Source organism: Triplophysa rosa, linkage group LG12 (assembly GCF_024868665.1).
Source record: "Triplophysa rosa linkage group LG12, Trosa_1v2, whole genome shotgun sequence".
Classification (NCBI taxonomy): domain Eukaryota; kingdom Metazoa; phylum Chordata; class Actinopteri; order Cypriniformes; family Nemacheilidae; genus Triplophysa; species Triplophysa rosa.
In genome coordinates, this window is record NC_079901.1 from 8,676,204 (window position 1) to 8,699,860 (window position 23,657).

A 23,657-nucleotide genomic window follows, 5' to 3' on the forward strand; every position below is an offset into this window, starting at 1 on the left:
GGCTTGTTTTGTAGCGTGTGACAAGTGTTCATGTATACTAATATCTGAAAGTAATAATCAAGATGACAACATCATGGGCAATAATCAACATCAATGATTTTGTTTTAATCTTGCAGTCCTATGGAATGAGTTTATGTTTTATCAGATATATGCTGCTCTGATCCACATCAATTTAAAGACACCTCTGGTGCTGCTTTGTTTCTGTTTAAATTAAACAAGTTATCAGGGTTAAGCTATGTTTTCAACATTTTCATTATTTATACTTTATTGTTTATTTCATCTACATACATTTAGAAGTAAATTATCACTTGTACCTCTTATCAGCAATCCTAGGTTTTTTTTTTTTTATAATTTGATGCCAGGACAGGTTTACACACACATTTTCTGTTATGGTCTGTGGATCCCCTGAAGTAGCCTTGGCCACCCCCTGGCCACCCCATATATAAAACTCTAGCTCCGCCACTGCTTTCATTATACGCAAGGTCAAGTGAGGTGGGACAGTTTATGGAAAACAGAATGAAACTCTCATACCCTTTAATAGAGATGACCTGTACCTTTTTTAGAAACACCATGTGGTGACATTACGTTCTTTTGTGCAACTGTCATATTAAATGGATAGTATTACGCTAAGTTACCAATTTTCATTTTTTACAGCTGTTCATCAGTTCCTCTCTCACACTTCGAGGTAAGCAACAAAGTTTATCAGAGGTGTTTTAGCACACAATGTGCTACGAGCAGTTATTCGGAGTAAAGCTCTGAAAAAAGTATGTGTGCTTTTATGTTGACTGTACCTGTTTCTAGCCACTGTCCCACTCTCTTTGCTGCTTTGTGGCTGGACCTGATGCGGAGCTTCTCTGTGGTGGGCCCTGTCCCTCCCTGTATCTTCAGAGACCTCTTCTCTTTGATCTGGTTCAATGTGGATCACCGGTACCTCCCTCTGACCTCGCCATGCTCGCCTCATGCAGGAGGAACTGTGGGAGTTAACGTTATTTTCATGACGCTGTACACTTGGCCATTTTCCACCGCTTTCTCGGCGAGACTGTTTAAAGCCATTCCGCTTCTCTCCAACAGGAACTTGTGACTGACAAGCAGCCGCACTCGCTTCCTGCTGGCCCCCGATCAAAGATTTGCCGCTCTCTACGATATCTGCTGCAAGCCGATTAGCAAAGAGCTGCACATGCGGCTGTGAATCTGCAGAATCCAGTTCCACGCTATCTTCCGAAGGCTCCGCGATGATCTTATTTTTGCGCATTAGAGACTCAATAGAGCTCGCCCAGGTCTCATGAATTAGCATGTCTGTGATTTGGTCCGTTTGACCACGCTGATACAAACAGGAATCTGATTTGCAGAGTCCAGTCGATGAGACGGAGTTGCTCGGATAGATGTTGAGCGAGTCCCCGCGTACATTTCGAGCAAAACCATCGAATGAATTCGCCTTGATGGGAGAGTTTACAGTTAGTCTGGAATCTGAAGATCGTCTGTCGGGAACAGACGACTGACGAATGCAAAATGGGGTTCTGGGGGATGGTGGTAACAGACTATTACTCCACTCTTTGGTCTTGGTCATGCTGTAATCCTTGTTCTCCTTGTCCATGTCTTTCAGCATGAAGCGGTAAAATTCCTCTGTGATGCTCTCCGTGCTGGATTGCTTAGAGAGACAAGATGATGCCCGCACATTGAGATGTCCATTTTTTTTACTGGCAGCCTGCTGAACCGCTGCTGCAAGGATGCTGCTGGCATTTTTTCCAGCATAATAGTCCAGCAGAAGGTCAAATCCACGGCCCTCTGTCTCCATCTGGTTGACCATGAAGCGAGAGAACTCATCCGTAATGCTCTCACAGCTGGACTGCTTGGAGATAGAGCTTCCTCTGCTCAAATTATGCCCAAGCCTGTTCCCCGGTCCCAAAGTGTTTGGCATTCCGGAAGGATCCATGTCTTCTTCTGGAATGCTCTCGTAGCTTGATGCTTTCCCTCTACTGCTCCATCTCTCACACTGTAAACGGCTTCGAGACGATTGGCCAGACTTTGAAGTGTCCACCACGCTTAACTCTGGGCAGTTCATTATCCTGGCCGTGACCTCAGATGCAAAAAGCGCGAATGGGTCAGAGATCGTGGGTTCATCTAGGTTGACGGTCTCATCCACAACACGGTTGACCAGGCGCTCCATGAGCTCAGGCTGCTCTTCGGTTTTACGTTTGATTTCACTGAGGCGTGGAGGTCTGTGCTTCTTAGTGACGGCTGTACCATTCTGTGCCTCTTTACGGCGGAGGGCGACAGCTGTGCAGCAGGGAAGAAGCAGCCCCTCAGGACCTTCTGAACCACCCTTTAAGGCGCAGAACCACGGCTGCTTTCCACTTGAGTTCTCCAGGCATATCGCTGCCAGCTCTGTTGCCATGGAGACCACTGTAGTCGCCAAGTCTTCAGCGAAGCATGTGACAGGAGTTTTGGACTCTGCCGAATCCATTTTAAGTGTTCCTAAAGAGGACAACAAAGAATGCTGCCTGGTGTCGTTCTCTCCTCCTGCCTTCCCGCGTGGTACATGAAGCGGTGAGCTTTCAGCCGAAGGAAGTGTCGAGTTTGAACTTTTCTCACTCCTGCCCAGCTGGCCTTGCAGCTCAGATTGTTCTTTGACTATAGTGGCAGTCATTCTGTTCAGAGTAAGTCTATAGGGTTCTTTTAGTTTCGGCTCGTTTTCTCTCTCCTCCAGAATGTTTTTCTGCTCTCTATCTCTCTTTCCTATAAGGAGAGACAGCTTTTCCACACTGTTACGCCTCTCACCATGATTATAAGCCTGGCTTGGCTCAATCAAATTCTGTAATTGGCTTAATGCTTCTCTGCCAGACTTGAAATCAGCCTCACACTCCCTAAAGCTGCCGTTGCGTTCTTGCGTGTCACATGACCCCGAATTACATTTTGAAATGTCACTGATTTTTCTTGACGTAACATGAAGGACATCAAAGAGCACATCGTTCAAGCAATTCAAGAGGAAAGTATAAATGTTTGGAGCATCTTTTCCAGGACCCTCCAGCTCTTTTTTCTTTTCAGCCTTCTCGAGGGCATATTGAAAGATTGTGTCTGATATTTCCTGAGTGAAATTATCCACCTCCTGTTGTTCCTGATAGGGCCTTCTTGGAATTGTGATTCCATCTACTATCTTGTTATGTGTGGTCTCAAGGAAATTTGCAACACTTGAGTAACTTTGTCTGTGGGTGAGTACAGCCGATGCTTCCCTGAGGAGAGCTTCAGCCACATTGGCCCTAAAAGCCTCAACGCTGGTGCCCTCTGCAATGCTACAGTGAAGAGGTATTGCAGTCGAGGCTTGGGCAGCTGACAGAAGTCCCATAGAGGCAGAATACATCGCTGTAGAGTCTTCGGTATCTCCAGAGTCTTCTGCGAGATCTACTGCAGCTACTGCTCCAACGACCTGAGACATTCCACATACTGCGGCGGAAAATGAATACTCCCCTTGTTCTGTTTCACTCCCTTCTTCTTCATCCTCGCAATCATCTTCTCCTGAGTCCAATGTGAGCTGTTCTGTAACCTGAGGGGTGGTAATAGTACCGATGATGCTCGCTGCACACGCCAATGCTATTTCCACTGGCTTAATGGGGTGTCCAATTGGAGAGTTATGCTTGGGGTGTGTACCGTGTTTTGTTGTGGCCTTCTGCACTTCATCTCCATGTGACTGTGCTTCCGGCCATTCTGTCACCTCCTCACTGTTGTCAGGACTCTGGACAATCACAATTTTAGGTAGTTCAAAAGAGCAGGCTCGAGCCCTCTGCGGCTCATCAGTGGAGTGGCTCACATCACCTGAGTGTTGCGAGACGTTGGAGACACTCACAGCCGCCTCCGGGGCAAAAGAAGGTTCATCTTGCGATAAACGAATGAAAGCATCTTGAAGGACAGACTCTGCCAGATTGGTGGCATAGTGACCGGCTGACTCATTGGTGTGACGGCTGACTTGTTTTAAGGTGGCGGATGGGCCTCTGGAGGAGGTTGAGTATGTTTTCGAGAGCTTCTGGGAGTTGGAGGAGGTGCAGAGGGTCTCTGAGTCCTCGCTGTCATCTCTTTCCATTTCAATCTTTCTTTGAGCGTGGGCTGCTCTTAACACCTTAACCGACTCTGACATGGCAGAAATCTCAGCATCTGCAGAGGGGTGGGGGCATAAAGAAAAAAAGCCTAATTAAACGCATGCTCTCATAATGCTTTCAGAATCCTACAGAAAAAGTCAAATTTAAAGCATATGGACAAAGTTCATTCATGAAGCAAAAAAGAAATGAGAGAAAAAGACAACAACTGACATGACTAAGAAAAGAGGTAAAGTAAAAAACATGGGGTCTATAGGTATATCAGGCTTATTTTATCTTGCCTGCTGTGTCCACCGGAGGCCTTTAGGATCCAGTCTGAGCTCTGAGGATGCTATCCATAACACACTGCTGTATTTGGATGCATTTTTCCGTTTACATAACCAACCCTCTACAAATACAGATCCCTATCTAGGCCGATCTCATTCTGAGTATTACATTGGCTTTGAGGAGAGCATAACCTTCACACAGTGTTAGCTGTAATTTCATATGAGAGATTAATTATAGATTACTCATGCCTTGTGGCAGCAGGAGCCAGTTTACTGTATGTTGCCTGTTTAGCATTAGACTTGAGGCGAGAATCACTGCATGTAGACATTCATTAGTTTGTCTTGCAGTTAGAGGCCAAGGCTTGTGGCAAAGAATAAAGCAAGACAAACACATTTTCAGACATGTTAAATGAAATGCATAAGATGTTTTGGGGACAGCAACCCTTGAAAACGTTGACTTACATTTTTTCCCATTTGTGTCTCTTTCTCTCATACACATAGACATTGATTCAGTTAAACACATTTTTCACTGCTGTGTATTCTGGTTCATGTATGCTGTTGCTTGGTTACTTTGTATTTCAGAGGTGGACGAAGTACACAACTTCCTTACTTGAGTGAAAGTACAGATACTACTGGTCAAATATTACTCCACTACAAGTTGTAAAGACAGATTCTTACTTGAGTAAAACTACAGAAGTATGTGCTTTTAAAAGTACTCAAGTATTAAAAGTAAATTTCCTTTATGTCAGTTGTGCATTGTTTTATTGTCGTATACCTTATGCCTCTGAAGCAACCTACTGAATACACAGAGTAGCTGACAGTATCAGTTGTATTAAAGGAGTAGTTCACTTCAAAATTTGCCCCCATTGACTTTCCATAGTCGTTTTTATTCCTACTATGGAAAGTCAATGGGGGCAAATTTTGCAGTGAGCAACTCCTTTAAGAGCTTCATATGTTTAGCACATATATGTTTAGTTTAGATTAATCCTGTACGATCATTTAGCCTAATTATCCTGATTAGCCCCCTTGGCCTATATGTATTTATGAGCAGTGTTCTTTTATTTTGTATATTCCCTTTACCAGTTTTAGCAGCAATTTACCAGTAAGTAGTAAAGTTCTTGTAAATAGTAAAGTGTAGAAGCCATGTGTTTGCTGGATTTATTACTGTAGCGAGGAAGGCGGGACGAGAGCCGTGGGGCAGGAAGGCGGGGCCGGTGGCGTGAGTGATAATGAGTATCAGCTGTACGCGCACCGGTCCCGCATGCCTCACGGGGAGCTAGGGAGCATAAGAGGACGAGCGACGGGACTGTCGACGAGATAGGACCGGGCCCGGACATGAGTTGAGTTTTGTTTAAGTTGGTTTATGATTGTGTGGCCTGTTATTTGCTGTTTATTGTTTATTTATTTTTTGATTAAAGTTTATTGTTTAAATGTTCGCCGGTTCCCGCCTCCTTCCTTCCTGTTCCCTTGAACTTTGTTACAATTACCATTAGGGCTGCAACGACGTGCGTGAAATGCGTCGACGCTTCGTATTATTTACGTTTATCTGCTGTAATAGCAGTTTCTGTTCCCGGGCGTGTGTAAGTTAATCAGCAGAACAAGAGAAAGTATAATACACCCAACAAACAGCGATCGAGAGCCTCGGACGCAGTAAGTCAGTGAATGGACGGAGGAATTCCCCCTAACGTTAAGTTACCCCCGGAATGCGATCATCACAGCATGGACACGCAATCACAAACGGACGGATGTAGATGTAGACTTTCATAATAAATTACTTTTTTGTAATTTACTTTTTGTAATGTACAACTACGCTTTACATTAATGATTTACATTAACGTTATTGTAGTAGTGTAAATTAGTGTATGTGAACCTTTGCAGATTGTGACCCTGCTTAAATTACTCTTAAGCTTCAAAAGGGACTGACTATCATGAAACCACCAATGCACTTTTTATGTCATTCGATATTCTTCATAATGACAGGATGATAGTCTATGGTTTTGTTTAAAATTTATTTTGCTAGAGACTGTGAGTTAACGTTACTCGCTGAGTATAGCTTAGCTTATTAGAAGCACTGGAAGCGGTCTGAATATGTTGCGTCTTCATATGAAATAACTCTTTTTAAACCTCTGATTTAACTGCATACTGTTGGATTGATGCAACGCACTATGTGTTAAACATGTAACATATCATCTCTTCTCGTTGAAGCACATCATTGTGCGTCCGGGATGCGCATAACTGTAAATAACGAAGCGAATGCTTTAAGCGCATCATTCTGAGTTCCGGGTGCGAGGGGCTCGCTTTAACGCCACTCTGCATTAGAGTCTTTTATACGGTGATAGTTTTGTACAATAAACAGAGACAGATAGTAGTATTTTACTTTTACTCAATTACATTATGAGACTGAAAATAGAGTCGGATATTACTTGGAGGAAAAAAATACAGAGCATACTGTATATCATGCTCTAGTATTTCATATACACATTTTTTTAATGTTTTTACATTTACATTTAGTCATTTAGCAGACGCTTTTATCCAAAGCGACCTACAGATGAGGGAAACAATGGAAGCAATTGGAACAACATAAGGACAACAAAAAGCATAAGTGCAATAAAACTTTTTTTTTACCTTTAATACAGTACTTAAGTACATAAAAAATCTGTATTTTTTTACTTTTAAAATTAAAACTACTTAATTAAAAGAAGATGGTGATTTTAATGTAAACACGGATTAAAATGTTAAAACAACAATATTTATTTATAAAATGTAGTGGAGTAAAAAGTATGATTTGCTTTATAATGTAAGAAAATACTAGAACTTATTGTTTATTTGCAAAGTTTGCCAAAGGATTAATAAAGTAATCCAAAAAATCTTTATTAGATTAATAAAAAATAATAATCGTTAGATTAGTTGACTAATCGAAAAAAAATAATAATCGTTAGATTAGTCGACAATTAAAATAATCGTTAGTTGCAGCCCTAATTACCATTTGTATTACCATAATTTAACTACAAACATAAACTATAGCTAGTATAATGAAACTATGGTATGTTTAGTTGCAGTGGTTTTACTAAAGATTATTAATTGGAGTATGGTTCCTATATATAGAAAATGGTAAATTTGTGGATACTGTGATTTTACTGCAAATACCATCCCTGCTGAAAATTGAATTTTTTTAACTAGAATGAGATTTTTAAATTAAATTCCTCTTTGTAGTGTGTTTTGGGTTTTATTTCAATGGGATTTACCATCCCACCAATAGAATCCATCACATACAAGTAGACAACAAGTATCCATAGTACAATTCCCATTATAACCATTAAATCCATTACATTTTATGTTGTGTTTTGTGCAGGGTTCTATTGTTTTTATTTCAACAGGAATACTTCAACTATAGTTACTTCAGTAAAAACATCATTCATTTTCCAAATCGCTTTAAATGATATAGCAGCAGATCAGAAGTTAACACGCATGTGTAGCTCAAGGTGTATGTGATGCTTATTTACCGTTTAGCCGTTATGCCGATCGTTTTCATGACAATGTTTCTACGATCTTTGACTGATCGTAACCCACAGATGATTACACCACACTTTAACATGTGCTTTTTTGTCTTTTATTGTTCTATTTGCCTTTTTAGAGCGCTATCAATGGTGTAGCAGCGCCTACGTTTACATTAGTTTAGCGGGGAAGATCCCAGAGTTGCCAGATTTGTGTTAAAAAAATCTGCCAAATGGCCATTTAAAGCTTGCCGGAAAACGGCGAGCATAGAAAAACTGAAATACTTGGCAACAGTAAAAGGTCCTGGCAGATCGCAAGCCAGATAAATTGCGCACACAGGAAACCCCGCTGCATAGAAACCATTTTCTACTTTTGGACCTTTTTATAAATGTAGTGGAGTAAAAAGTATGATATTTGTCTTTCAAATGTAGTGAAGTAAAAATACAAGTAGCCTACTCAGAAAGAATAATACTCAAGTAAAGTACAGATACTCAAAAAGTGTACTTAAGTACAGTACTCAGGTAAATTTACTTCGTTACTGTCCACCTCTTAAATAAGAACCCAGCTAATTTTCTTTAATGATAACCAATGTAGACTTTGTGTGTTTTGTATTTATGAAAATATATGTGAAATACCCATATAAATTGAAAACTAAGCTTGGAACAACATGTTGACCTATAAACAATTACTTAGACAGACACGATATTGCAACACATTAGAAAATGTATCTTTTCCATGTTATCTATAGTTTTGATCCTAACCAGCTACATTGGCGAAAGCCGGCAAGCTGCAATAGATTCTACATTGAAGATTTTTTTTGAAGATCAAATTTCGCAGTGTTGCGCCTCATCTGATGCAGTGTTCACACTAGACTTGACGTGTCTCATATAGAATCCATTGCAGCGTATCACCAGTGCACCTGGTTAGGACCACATCTTTAAATAACATGGAAAAGATACCTTTTCTAATGTGTTGTAATACCGCGTCTCAGCTGTCAAGGTAATCGATTATAGGTCAATGTGTTGTTTCCAGCTCGGTTGAAAACTGTAATCTCTTTGGCAGTGACCGGGGCTAAATTGTGTTACACACAAAAAATAGCACGAGAAACCTCCAAATGGTCCTGTAAAAATATACTGAAGAAGGCTAAAAATGGTGATTGAGTGAGTGCTATTTCAGTCATAATTTGAGCTGTCTACTCAAGACATAGAGAGCAGATAAAGGGTCTTAAATACACCATAGTGCTCTTTTGGTCCAAATCCAAGCAGGTCCAAGCATTAAAGTCCCAGTGAATTCAAAAATTACAATGCCCATTTTTTTCATTAAATAATGCAGCGTTTATTGTAAATAGCTCATCAATGTGAGTCATTGTATTTAAAAAATTTGTGTGCCCTCATAATCTTCAGTTAAAATGTGAAATGCACTTCCGCCCTGTAGTGACTTTCCATCTTAAATGACGTATATTAGGTGGCTTGGGCGGAGCATCCGTTAACTCCTCCCCTTCAACTGTCTGTTCCATTTCAAAATGCAACAGCTGTTTTTACACATCCAATCAAATTGTAGCAAAAAACACAAGCCACGCCCACAATTTTTCAACTGGTTCACGGGGACTTTATGGACAGAAAATACCATACATGGGCTAAAGAAATTATTAAAGGAATTTGATGAAGTTTTTGGATTTATGTCTGAATAGAAGGACTGTTCACCATTTCTGAGTGGGTCATCCTCACTGTCTTCCCCAAGCTGTTCTGAAGCAGTTAGGAAATCCTCTTCTATGGACGAAACGGAGCGGTTTGTGTCATCCTCGGCAGCCCGCTGACCAGCCAATCGGCTATGCCGCTGCCTTTCCTGGCCTGACTGTAGACCAATCAGAAACTTGTTGATTTCAAAAATAACATTGTTTGTCTGGGAAGGACGACGACCACAGGAACAATGTACCAGACAGACATCAGCAGTTCTCTGGTTCTGAAATACAGGAACATTCATAGTTTGTTACAGTTTGCAGACTTTAAGCTGGAAATGAGGTTGGATGTTCTGTTCCAAATTCATGTCTTACCCGTGGGCTGCTGGGGTCATGCTGGCAGGTGTCAGGTGACTCGAGGCTGCTGAGAAGCAGGATCTCATTTTCTTTGGGATGCCGCACTCCCAGAGACTCAATTAAGCGAGGCAGCTCCGGGCATACTGAGGCCAGTTTCTGGGAGAACATTTTAGGCTGTTATTCACGTCACATACATTTGGTTCTTTGCTTGCATTATCTCGGTCATTTGTTTGTTTTTAATTTTCCTTTCATTAGGTGAAACATTGTTTATGTCGTGTGCTTAGGAAATGATGAAAGACGATTTTGTTAATACATTTACATGAATTTCGAAATGAGAGGGTGGAGAGGAGCGGATATTTGTGAATATTAATGAAAACCTACCAAGCGAGAAAGCCAAGAAACTAGACAATCGATCAAGTTTTCAGGTGATAATGCCTTTTCTTTAATAAAACTGTGAACATTTCAATCTGAAAGGGTTAGTCGACCCGGAAACTAAATGATGAGAACTATCACTATGGGAAGTGTTATCAGTGGGGGAAAAGCATCAGTTTCAGTCTGACTCAAGAGGTCTTGTATAGGGGACTATTTTTATGGTACTCCTTTTTCCCTTTTAAAGTTAACAGGAAGTGGTTACTGGTCAGTGTTACATTCTCCTTTCTGTTCAATGGATGCGAAAGACATGAGTGAAATAAGATGTCAGGATTCAAAATTGTGATCTAAAATTGTGAAAAAAAGCTCTGCGACATCATTAATTATTAAACTCAAATTTAACCTGCTGTAAATGGAGGAAAGAAAAGCTCCACCCACCCACCTTAACAAAGCTGTCGTCATGGTGATCAGAGGTGTGTCTGTCCAGGTTTATGAAGCAGATCTAGGAACAGAGAAGATAAGCTTGAGAGACATAAGCACACACCTGTAGAAAGGTGAAGTTGAATCTGGACGCAAGGAATATCTGTACTTTTAAAAACATGTTTGTCACAATTTAGGCCTATTAAAATCAAGAGCAAAAAAAAAGGAGTTAACATATTGAAAATGTGTTCCAAACAAAGGTTCTGTCATTGTCATTTTAAATCTGTGTGATTTTCGTGTTTCTGCAAAACACAAAAGAAGATATTTTGAAAAATGTTGGTAACCAAAAACCATCAGTCCTCATTGACTTCTATTGTATAGACACAAAACCAATGCAAGTCAATGGGGTCAAACGGTTTTCTGTTACCAATATTTTTAAAAAATCTTCTTTTGTGTTATGCAGAAATGACAAGAGGGCGTTTAAATATTGACAGGATTATTATATCTGAAAGTGAACTATTCATTAAATCACATCAAATGTACATTACATCGATCATTTTAATTGTGTGTTTAAAATGAAATCAATGTTATTTGTCAACTACTTCTTAGAGGCTGCGCACTACTGGATCTCATCATGTGTTTAAATTCAGTATGAAACAAAATTTGCAATGGTGTTTTTACGGCATTGTAACATAAATCTGAGTGAAACATCATCTGGAACGAGAAAAAAATGTATGGCAATTGAACTTGTCCTTCAGGAATTGATTGGACAGCTGGAAGCCTGGCCAATAGACATTCAGTACAGTCCCACCCCTGACATCGATACACATCATGGGAGGAGTTCATTTTTAATAGATTTCTTAAAATTAAATACAAAAATGTAATAAAAAAATTGTATGACCTGCATTTAATTCATTTATACTGTATATATACAATATTCCATAAAAAGTAAGAATTGTCCATTTTGGTTTCATGCTGACATCAACAACGGATCCATATGCACAGATGAGAGAACTAGATCTCTAAAGCCTCTATCTAAATATATAAATTAATGGCAAACGCATCTGCAATCTATAGGTTTCTCTGAGCAAGGGTGTATTTCATCATTAGGTCTAACAGATGAAGAACAATCATAACTGTAGCTTTTTCCTGCTGCTGGTGCTTAACACAACATCAAATTACCTAGAAGCACATGATGTTGATATACACTGTCCTGCTTTAAAAGCTGAGTGTTGTAATAGTTTTGTGCTGAGGAGAGCATTCTTGTATGTGTGTGCGAGAGAGCGAGAAAGAGAGAGAGAGAGAGCGAGAGAGAGAGAGAGAGAGAGAGAGAGAGAGAGAGAGAGAGAGAGAGAGAGAGAGAGAGAGAGAGAGAGAGAGAGAGANGGAGAGAGAGAGAGAGAGAGAGAGAGAGAGAGAGAGAGAGAGAGAGAGAGAGAGAGAGAGAGAGAGTAACCTGTCATAATGGTCCCGAACTGTCATACTCACACTTAAGAACAGATGCTGTGCTTAGAGTGTCTCAGCTGTCAGATGGTACAATTAATCTACAGTGCTGCTCATATACGAGTCAGTCACTGTCTTTTTCTGACACACGCATACGATAGGTAAACAAAAAACACACAATATATATTCCTAAAATAAATAGTAAGCCTAACTAGATTTGTACATTTTCTAAAGAAAATGTGAGCGCTGTAAGTCTCTGCAGTTATTTTGAGAGCAATTTTGTCACTCAGTGGAAATGTATTAGCACTGATCCTAAACAAGCCGCATTTGAAGTATTATTTATAACAGTGCATTCAAGTTATATGTCAAGGTTTAACAGTTCGCTGTAGTGAGCATCACTAATATGTCGATCATTTGACCACAATTGAAAATGAAATGCCCATCCCTAATACAAATGTGATTACATGTGACATACATAACTGAAAATAAAGATGTAACCAATGAGAGATAAGAGAGTAAAGTGAACACTTAACTCATTTTATAGTGTTTAAAGTTATGGATGAGAATTTGGAAAAGGAAATGAGAGGTGGGGGGGGTTTGGAGGGGTTTAGCGAATTAGAGTCTGTTTATGCAGAGCTGAAATGTGCATCTCACTGACACAATAAAGAACACAATCTTCCCTCTCACATCCGGCACATCTCTGCTTGTCTGACTGTCCATCTGTTCGTCTTGTTTGTCTCTAATACATTCACTAACATTGCTTTACTGAAGTATACATACATGCACACACATTCTAGATGACATACAATATTCTGTCACACTTCTGTATAGGGGGAAATTCTCGCTATCAACAAACCATTAACTACAACTTTCCCCCCAATAAACTCTTGATTGTTGCTTATTAATAGTTAGTTAGGTAGTTGTTAGGTTTAGGTATTGTGTAGGTTTAGGGATGTAGAGTATGGTTATGCAGAATATGTGCTTTATAAGTACTAATAAACAGCCAATATGCCAATACTAGGCATGCTAATAACAACTGGTTAATAGTGAGAATTGCCCCCTATACTGAAGCGTTACCCAATATTCTTCCTCTAACAGTGTGAGATATGATTTGGAAGTATGAACAAATGTCACCTTAAAACTGAGCACTATTGCTGCCGTGCTAAACGGTTTACGAGTCGTGTTATTCAAAATAAAAGCGGGCCAATAACCCAGACTAGCGGCACAAAAAAAAACGTATTGACAAAAAGCCATTGCATGCTGCAGTCACGGCTGGTTAGGACCAAAATGGATTAGCAGGGCAGAGAAAGTGGATATCACTATCCATTTTATCACATCACATCGACTTTTGACACTATTTTAGTCCGGAGCCCTGCTCTTCATGTGACACGACTGTGACGTAGGTGAAAAACACCAAGACATATGACGCCAATATAACATTTCTTATTTATAATAGAGATGTTAATCACCATCATACTTTAATTCACGTCATATGAATCTATTACACTTGTAAATGTTATGCCTTAGGAAATATATGCATAAATGGCCTTAAATGTCAGAACTCACATCAGATGATTATTATATCTCCATGACATTGAGCTAAAACATTTAAGTGCTCATTTCTCCATTCAGTGCGATAAAGATTACACAAATTTACTATGTCAAATAATTTGCGATGGGACACCAAACTGTTGGAACACTGTCACTCTCCCCAGAGACTGCACAAATCCCCAAAACTGTTGGGTTAAAGTGGTCAAATCACAACTCCGAACATTCCACTCTTCACTGGAGGAGCAGACAGCAAGACAGATTAAAGCGAGAGACACACAAGCTTGAAAAAGAGAAGAGGGGGTTAGAGAAAGAGTGGGAGAGGATGATGGGAATTTGAAAGGGAAGGATGTTAGGATAGAGATGGCTGAGCATCGTCCTTGCCAAGGACAAACTCATTTCACCCATTATCATCAGAGGGGAGATGGCAAGACCAATGACACCGTGGCTAAAATGACCTCTTCTGGGATACATCACCACCTTTCTGCTCAAACCAACACACACAGACAGAGAGAGAGAGAGAGATGACAATAATGGAAATGGATTGAGAGGGCTGGATAAAAGAACAAAACTGGGGATCATGGGAGTGGAAAGAGGTTGTTTTGAGATGTTGCCAGATTGCACTACTGGAGAAAAGCAGGCGTGCTCTTTATCATTTCCGACTGAGTGCGTTCACGCACACACGTTCTCACATCCACTGAGCTTTTAAATGGGGCATAGAAGGAGTGAAAATTCAGACACACAAAAACACCCTCATACTCATAACATATCTGTGACGTCTCCAGTCATTTGTAATCATTTGTTCGGTCATTTGTTAAATTATGAGTGTAAGAATGTACTGGTGTATGTATGTGTGTGTGTGTGCACATTCAATTTGGTTGTTGTCAACTTTTCCAAACAGTACCAGTACTTCTGTACCAAGCTGATACTAAAATGAAAAAAACAATGCAGTGGTACAGGCATTTCTTCAGTATCGAAATACATTTCTGAACATACTAAAAGTGTTGTTTGTGTATGTATTAGGGTTGGGCGATTTGAAATGGGCATCGGACGATGCCTACAGTGAAACATCGCGATGGGGGATGACATCGGGGGGCGGGGCTAGGCAGGGGTTGGGGGTATATCAGTTTGCTAGATTGCCATCTGCCAAAACATTAAAAACAATTACGTCAGGGCTCCAGACTGTGACCCAATCGCATTTTGCGACCAGTTTTCAAGACAGCATGAGCATTTTTACAAGTACTCGTGCATGCACGACCTGCAAATTAGAAATTTCTTCCAGTTGTTATTTCATGTGGAAAGACGAGTAGATCTTGAGCCCACCAGTGTAGGCTGTGTGTGTGTGATTAGTCAACTGTGCGGGTCACACTGATGTTCCCCGCTGCCATCGCGGTAGCGCACAGTTCAGGTCGTCATTGACAAGTTTACACACACACACAAAACGTAAGCGCATTACTACGATTCACTGTTTGCTTACACATTCTACGCCCGAATGGACGAGCTCAACACATGCGCACAATGTCTTACTGTGGACTCTGCTGTCAACATTTGTCTTGGGAGTGTGCTGTACGTGTAACGGGCGGGCTGTGCGGATGACCGTGGACCCTCCTGATGACAAAAATTGCATCATGCAGGTGAATCACAATGACGGCCCAACATCGTGATCATGGATAAATAATAAGGCTTTTATATAGGTTATGACAGCTTAATAAACACATGTGAATGCACTATGTTTTGAATTTGGCAGTTTTTGTACTTTTTGTTATATAATACAATAGGTAATTTTATTATATATAGTTGAGATGTGTTTTTTCTAAATGTTTACTTAAAGGAGCAATGTGGAGTATTTAGCAGCATCTGGTGGTGAGGTTGTGAATTGCAACCAACGGCTCCCTCCCCCTCCCTTTCGAAGCACTATGGTGGCTGACACAGGACAAAGATGTGGTCACATTTTCGCTTTTTGCTGAAGAAGATGACGTATTAACAAAACGCTCTCTGTAGAGCAGTTTGTCCATTTAGGGCTACTGTAGAAACAACATGGTGAATTCCATGTAAAGGAATCTGTGGTGTATGTAGATTGAAATTACGGTAATAAAAACATAACGCTTCATTATGTAAATTCTTTATACACCTCTGAAGACATAGTTATGTATATTATATTGCATTTCTGTCAATAGATCCTCCAAAAAATTACAAACTGGACCTTAAAACTTAATATTGCTGTTAAAACCCTCTAAGCGCCAAAGTCGCAGAATTGCGACAAGACGTCATACTTCATAAAATAGGCTGTAGATCCTAATATGGTGTAATATCTCATTTGTATTCCATACCACTAGATGGCAGACATGTAGTACTTCGATTCTAGACCAAAATGACGCCATGTTCCTATTCAAAGTGTTCGAGCAAATAGCAGAGCAAGTGAGCTATCATGTGTCATTGAAGCGGAAGCAGTTCAGTTCAGAGCGTCAGAGTAAATTGTGAGATTTGTGAGAGAAAACCGCCAAATGGCTAATAAAAGGTTGTACCGCGAGGATGTGTTGCGAATGTTATTCACCGATTCTGACTCTGAAAGGGAATATTTGCCTTTTGGAAATCATGATCGGTCGTCTAATGACCGCGCGTCTCCCGGTACATCTGTGCACGCAATGGTGCCGCTGTGCAAGGTGCGAATGTTCACGAAGCACAAACGAGCGATCATTTTGACCCTTTGCCTAATGGAGATAGGGGTGGCAGGGGTGAACGTGGTCGTAGTGTCCATAGGAGAGCTGTTGCTAGAGGTAGAGGCAGCTGATTGGGCAGATAGCTGGTAAACTGATCAAAAAATAGGCACATGCATTTTACTATGGCACAGTAATATAGTAATAATTTTACTATAGTTACTAATAGATTTACTGTTGATTTCCTCTTTTCCTGATCATTTGGAATGAACAACAACATGTAAATAAGTTCAAAAATCAATTCAATATCTACTATTTCCTGAATATTACTGATGAACTGATCAGAAAGTAGGCTACAGTTCACATGCGTTTTACTACTATAAAGTATAGTAATATAGTAATAATTTAGTACTTTCTCCTGTTTTATAGTTGGTTTCCTATTTTCTGATCATTTGGAATAAGTATCAGAGTAAAAAAAACATGCAAATAAGTTCAAACATCAATTCAATATCTACTATTTTCTGAATATTATGAAATTCAAGTTGGCCGCCCCTAATGACGCCATAATATGCAAATTGGATGAGTATATTTACATCCCACATAAACTTTTGGTCATGCCCAACATTTTTCTAATTTTCTAAGAAGATCTCTATCTTTATGTCCTTTCAAGCAGCTTTTGAAATCTTGATGTCAAAATCCAAAACATATTTTAGATAAACTTTCTTTTATATAAAGAAACCTGCTTATACACTACTTCTAATAAACTTTTGGTAATGTGACCACTACTCTCACAGACGGTTGTCACAAGGAGTTCAAGTTCTCATGTTTTTTTATTATGTGTGCGTTTGTGTGTACATCGCCTGAGACATCTTGCTTCACTAGGTGCCCAGTCAGGAAGCAAATTCACATCTGTGCCTGTGGATGTGACCACGCAAGGCTGTCACATCCCGCAAGAAAGATCTGCCTGCAGCTATTAACCACTTCAAGCCTCATCCTAAAAACCTCTCTCTACATGGGAAACACCAGATAAGTCGACAAAAAAACATTCATTCCGAACGTGCTATCGTCAGTTAAATGAATACATTAACACATGTAAAGCGGACCACCCACATTTACTCAATGACGCTTCCAAACTAATGACTACAGTGAAAAATGTAGACAATTCAGACCGCTTGTCTGTTCCTCTCTGTATCTCTGTCTTTTGGGTCACCTTTGACTCAAAAACAGAACGACAGGGTTCAAGCCAGCCAAACAGGTAAGAGTTTCAGATGAAGAGTCCTGTCTGTGTAACACTTATCTTAAGGGTGAAAATAAAGTTCATGGTTATCTAAGTTACAGTCGTATGGGTTAGGAGGAGATGGGATAGGACTGATCTATGTCTCACCCTAGAGGCCAAACACAAGGAAACTTGAACAATCAGTGTGTGTAATCTCATTAAAACAAACAGAGACTCCAGTGTGGCCTTCAGCTCTGGTACACATGACCTCTGTTACCTCACACTATAGTACACACACTGCCCTCCAGAATCAAAGGCAACAAAATGAGTAAGGACGGAGAAGATGAGACGAGACGAGAAAAGAGGAAAGGACAGGAGATGATAGGAGATGACAGACGAGAGGGGATGAGAGGAGGCTTTCAAAGGACAGACAACTTTACAAAACAAACATCTCTCTCTACGTTTTTTAAGTCATCGAGCAATAACTGAAACGGCAAGATCTCATCATTTAATTACAAACTGCAGCTATTAATTATGCTATTGGTAACCTGGCACCGCCTCCCATCCAACCCCAAGCCGGCCTCTGACCCCTGCTTCTCATCCAAACCCACATTATTACAGTATATACCACACAATTCTCTCTGCATATATGCAGTTACCACACATAAACACCCCACACACTGACAAACACACACACATTGACTTGGGATATAATCCAACTGTATTTAAAGGTGCAGTTTGTACTTTTGTTCCATACTTCTGCACTTTCAAATCGTTGATTTTTTGGGTCTGGACTGCCGAACGGAAAGTAGTGCTGCTAATGTCGCAGAAATGAAATGCTGCAGCTTTACAGAAATAACACTTTTGGGATTGTGATAGCCTAGTGGATTAGTTTTCTAATGTACTAATGCAACAGTTGCATATTTAATCCCAGCAATGGGTGACCCAGAAAGCAGAGCTGGTGTTATCTCAGTCCTGCGGTTTGATCTGTGCGCTCTTGAGAAGGATGTTTAACACCGGGTCGCTCCATTGGGATTGGCCTACAATTACCACAATTAACTTTTCCTTTGGAAAAAAAGTGTCTGCTAAACGGCATCTCATAATACGAATTCTAATTAATGCCAAATGAATTTCTTCTGTAGAGAATATACGACTGACTACTGATAATTGCAGTGAAAGCAGCAGCGTGGATGTGACACTGGACTGTATGACTGAGATCCAGCAGATGATTAGACTTTAATGCGATTTTTGATTCGATTACAGTCACATTTTCATTTTACATTTGTGACCAAGTCCTTTTTATCATTCTACATAATGTAAAGATCATTTAGTCTTGATATCTTTAATATTGACTGAGTAGTGCCATGTTAAAGAATGAAATCGTAGTGAAATTAATGACTGAATTAAACTGATCTCAGAATAACATTTTTAGGACATGGTTTTCAGAGACTGGGTGAGATTTAGGCATATATTTAAAGTTATGTAGACATTCCCATGCAAAAACTTACTATTAAAGTATACATTTTATCAGTATAATTTCCCTGGGAATAAAACCATTGATCTTCGCAATAAGTAACCTATTGCGCTACCTTTTCTACCTTTTCAGGAACATTTCATACACAAAACAAAGAAAAATGCTTTATAAAATGCCAAAAGTCATATTTCCTGCATTTACCGTCTCTCTCATTTTCTCTCCGAAGCATTGGCACTCAGCGTTGGCATTAAAATTTCAGCGCCAGCTGGTATGTGTGGGCTCTGATTCCCCGTGCAGAGCCTTTGTGTTAAAGGAACATCATGTGTGACATAAGCACAGTAAATGCACAGCCCTGTAAAAACCTGTTCTGACTGCGCCTGAGCCCGGGGTCTTTATACGTCTCACTCTGAGCAGCCCAATGGAAAACGTTATGTGACTTTCTGCCATCACATATTATGGCCTTTCATGTCCTAGAAGAGATGGTCATTTAACCCTCTATGTGTCATTTAACCCTCTATGTGCAATTAAAAGTATTGCTGGACTACATGATGCAACATTGATATTTGATGTTTCAAACTGCAAAGCGAGGATGTTTTAACCCTCCTGTTACGTGCAATTTTTAGCAATGATTTAATGTGTGGGGTTATACTGACCCTCAAAAATGTTTTAGTATATGATAAATTACTTTTGATGCTTTTTTAACGTTAATATTAATAGATATTAGAGCTACTTCCAGCTCCAAGAAACAACATTTCTAAACATTTCTATTCCATACTCAAGTACCATACAAACCATAAACAGGGGACCTGCCTAATGTAATGTAGGTAAAACAGCCTTAATACAATGAATTACTGAAGTTTTCAAACAAACAAACTATTTTTGGGGCTTTTTAAAGTAATTCAAATAATTACAATTAATTTACATTGACTTCCGGTAGCGAGCGTGAGAGAGTTACTCTTTTGAAAAGCTCCCAAATAACCAAATATCGATAAAAAAATGAAATACACCAAAACAATGGAATGTGGAGCTGGGATGGAAACCAGCGCTAGGCAAAAGAAATGCTGGGACACCAAGAGAAAGGGGATTTCATAGAAAACACAGACGAAACGGAGCTTGCTGAGAGCCGACATGCTAATACCCAGGATGCAATTAACTTGGTGAAAATTCTGGAAGGGCTAAGAGACTTTAGGAAGGAAAACAATGAAAAACTCGCCGAAATCAAGAAGGATTTAAACGACACCATCAAGAGGATTGAGGAAGCCGAAGGTCGCATCATGGAGGCGGAGGAAAGAATACAAGTGTCGGAGGAAGTGTTAGCCGAACTGCTAAAACACCAGAACCAGCTCGAGGCTAAGCTAACAGATCAAGAGGGCAGGTCCAGATGTGAAAATATCTGAATATATATAGTGGAGTGGGGCTTGATCCAGCAAGGGTTTTGGCACCGAAACAGAATGACCCCACGAAAACCTCGCTCCATTGTTGCAAAATTCCTGAGAAAAGAGGAAATTCTCGGACAGGTGTGGAGAAAAGGAGGACTAAAATGGAACAATGCCTGAATTACTTTCGACCATGATACCCCCCAGATGTCCTGAAAAATGCTAAGATAACACACAAGCAAAGAAAGCACTAAAGGACAGGAAGATCCGGTTCCAGACTCCGTACACGGCGAAGCTTCGGGTGTTTTATGATGGAGAAACTGTTCTATACAACTCAATGGAGGAGGCAACAAAGGATTTGAAGGACAGAGGCTTTCAAGTGGACGATGTCCAACCGCAAAAGACCCTGCTGAAGCGTCTACAGCAACGAACCTGGACAACTAAAAGGGGTCAAAGTAATCCAGTGGAACGTAACTCGACACCGAACTTTGTGGAACGACTGAAAAGTTTTAGACGAAAATGACTGAAACGTCAATGCGGTTGACAAAATAACGGGAGTATACAATAACAGACAATAACCAAGAAACTAAGACAGGACAAGTTCAATAAACTACAATTAAAGCTAAAAGAATTAGAAATGGAACATAAAAATAAACAAACTCAAAGACCAGGTTTACAGAAAAAATTAAAAAGATAAAAGAGGAAATTAATGAGAAACATAACACCAAAATAGAAAAGAATCTGACCTTTCTAAAACAACGTTGTGTAGCAAATCGATGAAATTTTTAGGCCACAAACTCCGTAAACAACAAACAGATAGTACAATTTATAAAATTAGAGATCAGGAAACAAAATATATATATATATATAAATTGTCAGAAATACATAAAAAATTAGATTTTTTTACAAAAAACTGTATTCAGAAAATGCAACTAAACCCCGAAATGGAGATTGACACTTTCTTAGGCTCATTAAATTTACCCAAGTTAACAGTAGAACAAAATTAGTGCTGTCAATCGATTAAAAAAATAAATCGGATTAATCACACATTTTTTCTGTGATTAATCACGATTTATCGCACATAACAATAATATTTTAAAATATACTTTTACATTTTAATAATTTCACATTAATCTTCAAATTGATGTAGAAACAACATATTTCTTTAACAGCGTCATTTTATGAAAGCTAACATTTTGATATTAGCACTGTAACTGATGTCTCTATTAAATTGATTATTTTAACATTAATTATAGCCATTCAACAGTATAATTGAGAGCTATCATGAAGGAAATATACAGAAATTGAAAGACACTTTACAGTCTTTAATGCGAAATTATAAATGAAATGCAGAAGAATTCTCATTAAAGCTACAAAATCACATTGATTTCTTCTTTTATTTTGTTCTTTGATTAACATTAGTGACAGGAGCACATTTAAGAACGTGGCCCCTTTAAGAGCTGTCTCAGTACGCAGATCTGACCGTCACCGCACTCCCATTTTCACAACTCTTTGCCTTCATTTAAGATTTTATTTTACACTTTGAAGTCTTGCTTAAGGAAATGCTAGACAAAATGGGCTTTCTGACATAATCTTGTGTGGTTTTATCCATTCAAGCACGAAAGAGAACTTAACACGGATGCGCCCATGACTGTTTACACCAGACTGGACCTCGCGTTGCGTTTTGCCGCGTCCCACAGTTTAGAAGCTGTCCATCTTTATTGAACGCGTCAAAGCAACCGTTTAAAATCGCGCTTAAGTGGTTTAAAAGCCTGTACACGAATAAGAGCGTGATTACATAATGTAACGCTAGACAAAGGATGTCAAAATAAACGGATGCTGCGTTAATGCGATAAATATTTTCTCACGCGTTAATTTAAAAAGATGAATCGCATGCGTTAACGCGTTAACGTTGACAGCCCTAAACAAAATACAAATTTAATGCAGGAAATAACCGCAGAAGAATTACTAAATGAGATAGCTAGACTCAAACCAAACAAATCGCCAGGCACAGATGGCTATACAGCCGAATGGTATAAAAAATTTAAGGAACAGCTAATTCCTATTCTTCTACCTGCAATACAGCTCTTCAGGGTAAGAAGATTCCTATGTCTTAGAATGAGGCTATAATCTTACCTATTCCAAAGGAAGGAAAAGACCAACTGTAGCTCCTACAGGCCCGTATCTGTCCTCAATGTAGACAATAAATTACACACAGCCATACTGACCAGAAGAATAAAAAAATACTGCCGGAACTAATACACTATGACCAGACAGGTTTTATTCTACAACGACAAACACAGGACAGTGTCAGACGTACACTACACATAATGAAACATATCCAAGAAGCTAACACACCAGCAATGATAGTGAGCCTTGATACCAAAAAAGCCTTTGATTCGGTCAGATGGTCATATCTTTATAAGGTCTTAGAACATTTTGGTTTTTATAAAAATATTCTCAAAGCCATAGAGTTCTTGTATTCACAACCCAAGGCAAGAATTAAAGTGAACAGGGCTTTATCTAATTACTGTACGTTAAAAAGAGGTACGAGACAGGGCTGTCCCCTCTCTCCCCTTTCTTTTTGCACTTTATTTTGAAGCCTTGAGCAAATGGATAAGGCGAAATCAGAAGATTAAGGGAATAAAAATGGGAGGAGACGAACATAAAATAGCCTTGTTCGCAGATGATGTGCTCATATATCTTGAAGATCCGGCAACATCATTTGTAAATCTCATGTCAATGTTAGATACATTTGGCTCTCTATATGGAGATAAGACGAATATTTAAAAAAACACAGGTTATCTGCTATAATTGTATACCCTTAGAAGACATAAGTAATAAGATTAAAATCCGTTATAACACAGAGGTAATTAAATATTTGGGTATTTATTTACCTAAAGATACTGATAAGTTGTTAGAAGTTAATTATAAACCTCTAAACATTAAAATACAGAAATATATGCAGAGGTGGAATGCAATTCCATTCTCAGATTTAGGAGAGAGACTAATATAATTAAAATGAATATGCTTCCTAGACTTCTATATTTCTTTCAGGCACTCCCAATGATTTCTGAAGAACAATTTAAAGAATGGGACAAGTGGGTTACAAGATTTATTTGAAAGGGCAAAAAGCCCAGAACTTGATATAGGACTCTCCAGTTACCCAAAGACAGAGGGGGGTTGGCTCTTCCATCCTTTAAAGATTATTATATAGCTTCCCAGTTACGGCCCATAGTTTGCTGGTGCAATTCAGAATACAAAGCTAGA

General features: G+C 39.4%; 1 protein-coding gene across 5 annotated transcripts in view; it reads right to left on the reverse strand.

The window, feature by feature from the left end:
- The window catches only part of sphkap (SPHK1 interactor, AKAP domain containing), a 74,873-nt gene that overhangs the window by 8,130 nt on the left and 43,086 nt on the right, over positions 1-23,657 (reverse strand). For all 5 annotated transcript variants that reach the window (XM_057347368.1, XM_057347369.1, XM_057347370.1 and 2 more), the window contains 4 exons: positions 10,696-10,755; positions 9,903-10,040; positions 9,553-9,811; positions 792-4,146 (listed from right to left, as the gene is read on the reverse strand). In XM_057347368.1, the coding sequence (XP_057203351.1) occupies positions 792-4,146; positions 9,553-9,811; positions 9,903-10,040; positions 10,696-10,755 (3,812 nt within the window). The remainder of the gene's footprint in view (positions 1-791; positions 4,147-9,552; positions 9,812-9,902; positions 10,041-10,695; positions 10,756-23,657) is intronic.